We start from the raw sequence: 12,180 nt of genomic DNA on the forward strand, positions 1-12,180 counted from the left end.
CTGAATAGATAAAATTAAAAGCTGGACTAAATAATACAATCTGGTTTATCTAAAGATGTATATATGTGAGGCAGTGTTTCATACGACCAATCTCCTATAATGCCAAATTTATACTTTACCTGTAGATACAGATGTATTATATTTTCACACCAATTTGTTGACATCTGTTTAGATCTCTATAAGTAGATGTATATATGTAGATGTGGCCATGCCACAAGGGATAAATGTAACATTGCTGACATAAAAATTGCTTGAAAATATGAAAACTAATGCAACATGTGGCTATGGAAGCAATTTTGTGGAAAAGTGGACAGAGTCTTTCCTACAATATATACTTTGAGTGTACTCAGACCAGCAGAATACCTTATATATGATGGTCACATCCAATGTGATAACAAGATTTACAAATCTGTTGCTGTGGTTGACATATTCATTCAGAACCAACAAACCACCATTTAGGACATCATCAACAAAACATAACACAACATAATAAGTCACGTGATAACTTTCTGTTTGGAAGAAGTAATAATAACAAGATTTTCGAGATGGCTGACGTGATGGCTATATTGGACATCAGACTGATACCATTTTAACATAGAAGCAACTAGACTTCATAAATAGTCTTTTTCTTGAAGCACAATAATTATATAATCAGCCAACAAGGAGAAGTAGCTGTATCAACATTTTAAAGATGGTCATTACACTGGCAATATTGGAAGTCAGATTTGCGTCATTTTCATTTATGACCAACTTGATATGATGAGAAGTCCACTGGTTAAACCCGATGGCGATATTAATTTTCATTCTGGACAAGTAGTGATAACAAAATTATCAAGATTGCTATGTGATTTTAATATCAAAATCCATTTATGAAGACTAGCAAAACAAATGAAATGATTTTCAAGATGGCTGCTGTGGTGGCCATAGCTCATGTCAGATTATCATAAGATGTCTATTGTGAACATGACCATCACTTCTGTAGGAAAAGAAATAATATTTACAAGACAGCCACATTGGTGGCCATATCGAATGTCAGATTAACTATTAGACAGCGTATTACTTGATGTGTAGTGGCTGAATATTTTATCGCTGGGTCCCAGACACTTGAACATAATTATGGAGGGACTAGCCTTTTGGCACCTTGGTCCCTATATTTCAATGACATCACACCAAGGATGTAATACAGTGCTTGGTTACAATGGCAAATACATTTCGTGATCAGATCCCAGTTTCATTTCTCTGTATAATGTTTAACCTCTATGGTCTTAAAAATAATAACAGAAAAGAGTGAAAACCATCACGTTTTGTAAAAGTTCAATAAATAATTTGATTCCCAATAAAACAAAGTGGTTACTTAAAAAATTACTTACAGGATGGTGAGTGAAATAAAATCCAAAATAGTCATAAACTATCTACTGTATGTCCATAAGTATAGAGCATTTCAAGTGAGTCCAGTGGTATTCTGACTGAAGTATAATATATTGTGCTGATGTGCCAATATTCTGGAATAGTTTTATGTGCAAACAGTATTGATGTATGACAATGATATAATCCAATGTCTTTAAACGAATTTAAAGTAATTCCAACACACCTACTTAATCTGAAGTTTATAAGCACTTTGTAATTACAATTAATTTGGTTGAAATAAATTAAATCCTCACAAATGACCATAACTAAATCAATGTACTAATGCCTGTTTAAGATAGTTCCTAGGTAAACATCCCTTATACGAAAAACCAAAACTCATTTTCAGAAATAGAACAAGGGGCAATTAATCACTTCTAGATCAATGTAACTATTAGTGTGATCAGGTCCTTTAGCAGCTAACGAATCAGAAATTAGGTCGCATTGTTTTAATTGGGGAAAACCCATCACCTAAACTTAAATCAAATTCATCAACAAGATTTCTTCTAAGCCTTACAAGGTCAACATGTTCACTCAAACAAAATGACCTTATCCCAAGGTCAAAACCCACAATATACATAATTAACTAAATGACTCTTACAATATATAATCATAAAAATTAACAAACATAATATAGATACACATAACAATACCTTAATTTATATGGTTCAGAAAAACAACTATGACATAACCGTAACTGTGTTGTTGGATGTTTTGGTGGCAAAACTAGCTGGGTATAAGAGAGTAAACATTGGTCCATGATTGTATGCGTGGAGAATGTTCAGTCTCTAATGTCATTACAACAAGTGAGTAGCAGCAATACAATTTTCAACATGGCCAATGCAGCAGCAATTTTGGATTTGTTATGACTATATGGTCTTAATAAAGTAACAGAAAAAAGGTGAAAGAAACAATTTTAGCAAAATTTAATAAATAATTTATTTTCCTAAAATACAAAGTAAAATTTTTAAAAGGAGCTTACAGTATTGCGAATTAAATTTCAATCAGTTCTTAAAGTTCTATCACAAGTCCAAAAGTACAGAGCGTTCAAAATGAATTACAGCGGTGTTCCAAATTAATTCTAATCTTGAATAGGATTATGTGCCAATGGTCATACATGTGCTATGTGCCACATCTTGATGTAACAATGATATCATCAAAACTGTCTTTGAATGAATTCACAATAATCCCAAAATAATAGTTCAATCAGAAAGTCAATAAGCACTTTGCAATTAAAAAAAAATAATTTAAATATATATATACTCTCAAATAATAACTGAACACAACTAAAAGACACATTCCACTTGATAGATGTAAAATATGTCGAAAGAATAATTCAGATGATCACAGCCTCCCTGATGCACAAATGTACGTAAAGGGAAACGCTGTCACAGCCTCTATAAAAAAAAACTAAGTCACAATAAGAGGACCAAGATGTGGTTTTTCTTCCTCATTAAATCTGTTAACAAGGTCAGGTTTGTTTATTTAAATTTTAGTAAACGACTTGGCAAAAATCATGGAGACCATGGTTTTTCCAAGGGGAAAATCAATGTCCTGAAGTAAGTTCCAAGCAACCATGAATACAAATATTATCTTAAAGTATTAGTCTACAATCATGGACAATGAGAAGCTATGTAATATGTTGTTTATAAATGGTAATTACAATCTTCACTTATGGACAAAAGTCAAACACAAAATATAGATATACATAACAATTCAGATCAGAACCATTTTCATTTTGACAAAACAGATATCATAAGTAACGTTTTAGTGAAACCCCATATTGATATGACCATCCATTCAGGAATAATAACTCGATTTTAAAAATGGCCACAATCATGGCCACATTACATATCCGAGTGGCATCATTTTCATTCAGGACCAACTTGAACTTTGAAAGAACATGTTTGTAAAGTTTCACAGCACTCTTCCAGGTAGTTTAGATGGAGTAATAGTATATAAAAAAACTGCTAATGGATGGACAGTGGATAACAGGACATCCCTTAAAGGAGACTAGAAATCAAAATTTTCATTTTACGTATGTAATTCTCTACAGATTTTAATTCGACTGCAATGTTTATATATTAAATATTGTAAGCGGGTAGTGATTATATTGCGTGGAAGATACCACGATTCCGTAAATTGCCGAGCTTTTTAAGTTTTGATGAGACGACAGATCACGTGGTACAGTGACGCTATACTAGCCAGTCCTTGAATACAAACATAAACATTGCCGAGCGAGGCAGACAGAAGACCACATTTGGGTTGCACATTCAAAAGTTGAATCTGCAGTCTGATATAATAGTTTATGTACTACACTGGTAAGTGCTAAAAGAAATTTGTTAGGCACAGGCCACGGGCTGGTGACTTAAATAAACTAAAGTCCTAAATGAAATTCCACAAGCCTGGACAGTTCATACCTGTCAACTCTCAAGCCGGGAGAAAAACCTCCCGATTTTGGGGGTATTTCCTCATCTACCTCCTGATCTTGTAATATCTCTCAATTTTGCGCAGCGAAGTCCCGATTATTACATTATGTCTGTCAATTATCATTTGTCAGAAGAAAAAACCCCAACCCCAAACCAGTTTTAAACATAATGTATGCAATCCACAGTCTAAACTGCCACACTGCAGACATCATAGCGATATGACTGAAACATTGTTGAAGCTACGTTAAAAATTCAAATCACATGCACACACGTCTAAACCGGCACTGGGCGAAATAATTAATATCATACAAGTTTTTTTCTTCTTTTTTTCTTCTTCAGTAAATAGAACGTGAAGATTAAACATTTTTCAAGTAAATTTCAGATTTTTTAAACAACTACAACAGTACTGTAGTATTAAAAAAATTTAAAAGAATAAAACTGTAACCAATTAGCTTAAATGAATGATCACTTTGAAATTTTCTCTGCAAACAAAATCGCATCTCCATGTCCACCAAAGAAACTCGGCCAGTTAACACCTGACATTCCTCTACCGTATATGAAAAGTTTAATTACCATGATTAAATTACAAGGAATAAAACAAAATATACCATGCAGTATATGTGGCCCTAAAGAACTAATTCTGAATAAATATTTTATTCAGCAAACAGTGTTACAGGCATTAAGACTTAAACCTAAGGAAATAAGGTAGGGCATAAAACGTTAGAAAAACAGTTGCCACAAGTACGGTAACTTCTGACTGCAGATTTGAACTGTTAAAATGAGGTCCATGGCATCGTAAGTAACAACAAAATAGGCATCGTTTATTTGGTAATCAATTGCTGGTGCTTATGCATACACACACTGTCGAACATGGTTTCTTTGAAGTATGTCCGAAAGGTAGTCCTTTTCACAAGATCAATGCAAGGATAATGATTATGTTCATTAGTCACACCGGCTTTATCGTTGCGTACTTAAATCAAAACTTTAGCTATTTTGCAATTTAGCCAGAACTGACCAGAATATGCAAAAGGTGCTTGTCATGGGGGAATAATAATGTGTATCACAGGGAGAAAAGGCACGTCAAATGTGCAGTCGCACATTGGGGCAAGGGGGGAGGGTCAATAGTCCACCACCCCCCCGTTCTATTGTCAGACAGTTAATGTGAAACTTTGACCTCTTTTTTTAAATTGCTGCTTTTTAAACTGCCCAAGGAATAGTTTTATATCAGTTTCAATTATTACAGATTACCATTTATGCATACTACATGTATACAATGCATTTTTTAATAAATGTTTTAATTTTTATAAGATTACTGAAAATTGTGTTTTCTTGAAACAAGACAGGTTTAGAATCTTATTTTTAGCAAAGCTTCCATTTGATTAAAATCAAATCTAAATTTCACATAGGACAGTGGTGATTTGATTTAGATTGTGCCGTGTTAAGGCATGTATGTCAACATCTTGAAAACACATTTACTCATTTCACCAGCGTAATCAAAGTTTCCTAAGGCAAACAATTTTTGTTTTGACAAGCCTGACGGGCACCTCACTTTAAATACAGGATGGGCCGGAACTAAAACCAGAAGGGACCCAGGGTGTCGGGCTATCAGATTTGTTTTTAGCACTGCTATTTTTAGATAAAAGATATGTGGATTAATTGTTGCATTTTGTGGTCACTTACTCGTCCTTATGCCTATTTTCGTAGCTCAAACATTTAACACTTTTCCCAGGATTTAAAATGTCCAAAGGTAAGTCTGGAACAGCGCCAGCTTTTAGTCTAGGCCTAGCATTTGCGTAACATTCCTTTGAGAAATGTAACGAGCACCATAGTGCTGTATGGTGTTGCTTTGAAATCGACTCGTTTTTAATAATGTACCCATTCTTTCATTATGCCTTTATCTTTCGGAAAAGATTTTTTTTTATGTCAACAGGCTTTTATTAATGTTCTATTACACCCGTAAGCAAAAACGGTACAGTCTTTTACTCTGGCAACTCCCACTTGGGCTGCTGGAGTTGCCACTATGATGTCACATCCTGAAAGTAACCGAATAGACGCAGAAATTTTGCATACGAGGTCACGGAAATTCAGCTCCTAGAAGATAGGCCAATATTTCAATATTGGCATTACAGTTGCAGATGATACTTCAGAATAAGGTTTTCTGCTATAGTACTTTTATTATAATTCTATATTTCCATTGGTTTCTGGTCTCCTTTAAGCTTTCTTGGACTATGTCCAGCTGAACAAAAACCAATTATTTACTATTCTATTGGTTACAAGATCCCTTTTACCCAATGTGATATCTAATTTGCTTGCAACGTTGTTGTTGTTGTTGTATTTTTTAACGCCATTTTTCAGCACTCGATAGGCTATACATGGCAGCCAGTATTAATGGTGGAGGAAGATTCCGGGAAAACCCTGGAAAGAACCACCGACCCTCGAGAAGTTACTGGCAAGCTTTCTCACATATCCACATTGGCTGAATCCGAGACTCGAACCTACGCATACAGAGGTGAGATGGCAGTGATCTGTAACGGAGAGCGCTTTAGACCACTCGGGGCGCTTGCTTGCAATGTAATGTATAAGTTTTCATACATCTTTCTTGACAGATACAGCATTAGCAGAATGTGTGACACTTTAAACTTTGATTTTCGATCACTTCAAAGAGAAAGAAGAGATGAAATTGTTTTAGATTTGAGAAATGAAAATAATTAGCATAATGCTTACAAAGAACACTGTACACTACCTGCAGTAGTGTGCATCATGTACTAACCTTACAGTACCACACAATGTGGTGAGCGACCACTGATATAAAATGATATAAATGCAACGTCATTAAGAACAACAAGAGGCCCAAGTGGACCTGATAATGCTCACCTAACAACTGGCAACTGTCAAGTTAATAAATACATTTAGTGAAAGTGTGGCATGGAAAGACAAGTTTGGTGCATTTAGTTCTCACAATGGTTATTTGACCTAAAAAATATACACAGTGTGAAAAACATTGTATTCTTTGGTTGCAATAAGATTTTTAAAACAGATTCACAATATTTTTTACCTGTGTGGGCACCTCCAGACCTCTTGTTATGATTAACTTGCAGTCCAAAAAGCTGAACCCAACACCACTTGTTAAATAATTAAATGATTTTATATCTCTGTTGACCCAACGACCCCTGTCTGTGTTATGTTTATATTTCCACCCAGAAGAGAACATCATTTTGAGTGAGAAAAAAAGTTAAAAGTAATTTTAAAAGGGATTCATGCTTCTTTTAGATAGGAAAAAGGTTACAAATCACGTTGCCAGGTTTCTACTTGTTCCATTTAAGAGCCTAAATACTATCTAAAGACAGGCTTGTACTCTCCCCAGACTTTAAACTCTGTGGTTACTCACCATTTTGGGAAATCCTAAGTGATCCTTGCCAATGATAGATAGGCTGAGTGGTCTAAAGCGCTCTCCATCACAGATCACTGCTATCTCACCTGTCTGCATGGGTTAAAGTCTAGGGCTTGGCCAACATGGATATGTGAGAAAGCTTGCCGGTAGCTTCTCGCGGGTCGGTGGTTCTTTCTGGGGTTTTTCCAGGTTCTTCCTCCACCATTAAGACTGGCCGCCATGTATAGCCTATCTTGTGCTAAAAAATGGCGTTAAACCCTATAGCAATAACAACAACAACCAATTATAGATATCTTTTTGCCCTTTTCTTTCATGCAAAACATTTGTGGTGAATTGATTGTACAAGTGCTGTTTTCCTGAAATGCACACAAAGTTAATACACACAGGCTAATTCATGGCATGCACTCATTTTAGAACACAAACATACAGCAGAGAAAGATTATTAAGGGTGCCTGAAGATATATGTTCTCGTGTATTGAAAAAGTGTGTTGTATCTTTATTTTGATGACAGACAAAGTATATGTATGTTTTCCCTGTTTTCTTGTATTTTGTAATCCAATAAACCAGTCCCCAATCTTGTATCGATACTCACATGGGCTTGATTCATTTCTTAAAATTTACCTAAGGCTAATATATAATACAACGGATGACACTTCTTTCATTTCTCCAGCAACCTATTTAAGAATTGGCACCAATAGTTCAAGTTACACATTATACAACATATTTAGTACCAATGTTCAGCTCCAAGATTCAACATTTTATACAGCAGAAAATTTAACTGAACTCTTTTTGATAAGGAATAGAAGGCCATTGTCTATTTTGAGTTCCTCTAACCCTTCCCACCCCATTTTTGATATTTGGAAATTTATGTTGGAATATGGGATAACATTCAACTGCCTATCAAAAACTATTGGGCTGCTATCATTTATACACAGAGTAGCGACTTAAATATTCTGTTGTCCATAATGTTGAATAACAGTGCTGACTATCGGTGATACAAATTTTACATAAGGTGTAATTTTAACTTGCATTACTTGTTTTCTATGAACCATGATCACGCTAACTTAACTTAGCGACCCCTGGAAAGTTTTGTCATTTTCGCCTGAAATATGAGTTGGAAACATATTTTGGGTGCTGTTTGTGACTACATCCCCAAAATTCTGCGTCCAAGTGATTTCCGTTTGGTCTGATGACTAGTTGTGTTAGAAGCATTGTTGTTCATTAGCAATCTTGCTCATGCATGTGCAGAAGGGTAAAAATTACAGGCGCATTTTTGGTGTAAAAAAATCGGGTCTCAAAAATAAGTTTTTCCCTCTGTATTTTGTAATGCAAGTAGAAAGTTAAGATTATTTGGTATCCTTGTAGAGCAGCTACATCTGTCTACTTTTCTGTAATACCACCCATTTTGGTGTATCTTAAATGATCTTGATGCTACAGAGCTCGGACGTAGGGTACTACCATCTGATGCACACACGTGGCACCAGAGGTTAATGAGATAATATGCAAGTGATACGTGATGAATTGAATACTCGAATCTCATTGGTGCACAAAAATAAGGCTATCAGCTGGCACAATATGTCATTTTGTTCAACTAATAATTTATTAGATTTTAAAATATTTAGCTATGCTAGCTTGTACAATTCACAAAAATGGCAGGTTGTGGCCAAGGTTACTATTGACAATGTTTAACACCCCGTTCCCTTTACTATCAAATAATAAGCTTAATCACAATACATTTTCAATAACTAAAGCTGTCAAATGAGAAACTGGTGATGATAGGCTGTATAATTTATCTTTTAAACCCTCTGAGGTCACATCCCCCAGATATGTTTGCCTGTCATGATGCTAGACTGGTCTTCGTATGTTCTAGCATAAAAAGATAGCTGATATGGAGCAGTCCATGGACCAACCAGTCTACTAGACGAATCTAATCGACTGAATGTTTGGATTGACTACACGAATACCTTTAGAGCAAGCACCCAAATGATATATACTGCAACCTCTGAATACTCTGTTCAGTACTCAATAAATTTAACTCAAGATTAGTTCAGTTATTAATTTTTTCTGTCATAAAAATTCCTGGGATTTTCCATACTTTCATCAATATCTACATAATTCAAGGACTTTTTTTTATGATAGGGGAAAAATAAAACATTTCCCCCCAAAATTTTTCCAAATTCCCAGTAGTGTGGGAGCCCTATTCTATTTACTATTTTTGCTTCTTTCCTGAATTCAAAATGTGGGATGCTTATCCCAGCACTCATCTTAATTTAGTACAAATACTGTCTTGGAAGAAACATCTTTCCTCCCCATGTAAAAGTTATTACTTTTTAATCAAATGTATGAAGCATGTTATCATCAGAATTTAGTGTATGTTGTGTGACTTGGTATTTTTTCACTTGGATTTAGTTTTGAGCATGACTACATTTCTGTCGTTCAGTACAATCGGGAATATCGGAAATTAGTTTCTAATGAATTTCCTCCATAAGCCATTCCTAAAGGACCCAAAAATGGCCGCCAAAGTAATAACAAGTAATTTTTGAAAGAAATTCTCTATTAAGATGCCACTATACTCAAATGATACTGTGCAAAAGTAGTCAAACATTAATTCAACTATCTTAAGCAAAAACTTAAGCATGTTTAACTTACTGTGCTTGTAAGACCCAAGCCATGTAGAGAAAGTTTGTGACGGAAGTGTGTACAGTTGTTGAGAAGCGTCAACATTGCCTGAGCATCACACTCAGCAGGTCCAACATTGGAAGGTGGCTGTCCTCTTGGCATGAAAACTTTGGCAAATTCCCATGGCTTGAATGGCCATAAAGTGACATCACTGTTATTCCAGTATATTTTCTCTGATTTAGGACTGGTGTGGAGTGCTAAAAATTCATAAAGCCAGACATCACAGTATGATGCACATTGTTTTGGGAATGTCCAAACTCCACTGTACTTGTTTCTTTTCACATGGCAGGCATGACAAATGGTACAAGGTGGCAACGGCACTGTTGTACCTCCATATATTTTCTGTACCAGGGACTGATGTAGATAATCAATCTCACTCTGCATGAAGGTGTACAGTCCTGACTTCATATAATATAGTGCCAAGGTCACCTTCAGCCAATTTGAATACTCTTTATCCTTGACCTTATCTGTGGGAACAGGTGCTGCCATCTCTGGTTGGTTTATCTAGTATGAGGTCATCACGTTAACATTCATTTATCAACACCAATCCTGAAAGAGAAATAAAAGTTAGAGGAGTAATTATGCTGAATAATTGCTATTTTCACACCAACAAATCACAAACTCATAGCATACATCTACTCTGATTGGATAATCCTGTTCAGGTTTGACCTGGCTAGTATGATGGACAATGGCTTAGTGTTTTTTTAAAGTTACCACTGACCAGTTCCTTCCACTCATAATGCTCACATGTTACTTGTACATTATAATGACACACCAGAAATGGTTTGATAGCTACAGTTTTCTTCTCATTATGGTAAGCAAAAGCAGAGATGGAAGGTAACATTCACATTACATATACTTTTAAAATCGACTATAACTATGCAGTGTAATAGTCGATTGCAACACAACTCAGGGATTTACAAATTTTATAAAGGTCAGCTTGCTCAGTGCATGCTGGCTGGAAAATTTAACTTGCCCTTGGAAAATATGAGCTTGGCCAAAATATAATATCCCACTTGATTAGCAGAAACAGCCAAATGATAAATTACTGGCGGGGCATGCAGGCTTTTTGTGAGAGCAGGTTCAGTTGGCTAAATTATCGAAGACTAGTGCAAATTAAACTGCTAGCCTATTTGTACTTTTGTACACAACAGGGATTGGGTATTGGCATGCATATTTACAGGTCCATATGATGTCAATCTAAATCACATACAGACATTTCATAAAGCTATAAAGTTATACCTAGCCAAACAATTAGTGGCATTAAATTCATGCCATCTGCATCAAAGTAATTTTGTCATCAACATTAATGGCATGGCAACATGCAAGTAGGATTTCAGATGGATACATACATTTTACAGGCTTCCAACTGGAGCATACAGATAGTTTAAAAATACACCTACGGTCACCTTAGCCTAAAAGTAGGCCATTGTTTCTTTTGTTGTGAACTAAGCAATCATCTTCTATTACCTAATCAACATCACATGCCCCGTGCTACTTAATTTTGTTTTGAAGTTTTATGTTTATTATGAGTTAAGCCTTCATGCATTTTGGAAATATATGTATAGCTTTCAAGTTATGATCCATGACTCAGTTGAGTACATTGAAATGATGTTTATTGTTCATGAAAACTGCCAGGACACGAGTAAATTTAGACAGACATGACCTTGAGTGCTGCAATGTAGATTTTTAAAGATTCAAACCCACCCAACCCCACCCCTTATGTATTTAACTGTGTTTGCAGAGAGTGCTGGAAATTACTTCTTCACTATAAAAAATAAATAGAGCAGTACATAGGAGACAGAGTGAGAGACACAGCAACCACAGACACTTGATTCTATCAGTATAAATGGAGGGACTGAAGATAACACCCTTTCCTATTCACAGCTGTGTTTACTGGGTGTAGGGGATGATGTTGTCATTAGTTTTCCCCTTCTTAATGATAGAAACAGATCATAGATGCCTGTGAGAGACATAGAGAGAAGGTTGAGAGAAGACCTAAAAGACTTTAATTTGAACTCTTCTAATGTTAATTTAAGGACTATAGGTAACGTACAATTCAGTAAGGTGGGTGTGGGATGGTACTTTGAGACGAAATGGCTAAAATTATTGCAACAGTAATGTCCTATTTCTCTGAGCATCCTGCAACATTTAGTGTTGTGTTAATGAATACCTTATAATAAAAACAATTCTATATCATTCTGTCCACAGTCTAGTTGTTCTCTGCAGACCCATTGATTCCGAATCTTTGGTAACTCAACATGAGATAAGTACTAT

The 12,180-nt window shown here is 35.4% G+C and overlaps 1 protein-coding gene across 1 annotated transcript; it reads right to left on the reverse strand.

Moving 5' to 3' along the window:
• Positions 1–9,864: 9,864 nt before the first annotated feature.
• LOC149777893 (uncharacterized protein CXorf38 homolog) lies at positions 9,865–10,442 on the reverse strand. The gene has a single exon (XM_089940523.1). It carries the CDS (start codon positions 10,390–10,392, stop codon positions 9,865–9,867), a length of 528 nt encoding a protein of 175 aa, XP_089796649.1. The 5' UTR covers positions 10,393–10,442.
• Between the last annotated feature and the right edge of the window lie 1,738 nt (positions 10,443–12,180).

The sequence above is a fragment of the Sinohyriopsis cumingii genome, chromosome 17 (genome assembly GCF_028554795.1).
Source record: "Sinohyriopsis cumingii isolate HCF-2022 chromosome 17, ASM2855479v2, whole genome shotgun sequence".
NCBI lineage: Eukaryota > Metazoa > Mollusca > Bivalvia > Unionida > Unionidae > Sinohyriopsis > Sinohyriopsis cumingii.

Bases quoted from the DNA above. Each gene is read 5' to 3' on its own strand.
- LOC149777893 (XM_089940523.1), bottom strand. From the start codon at position 10,392: ATGGCAGCACCTGTTCCCACAGATAAGGTCAAGGATAAAGAGTATTCA.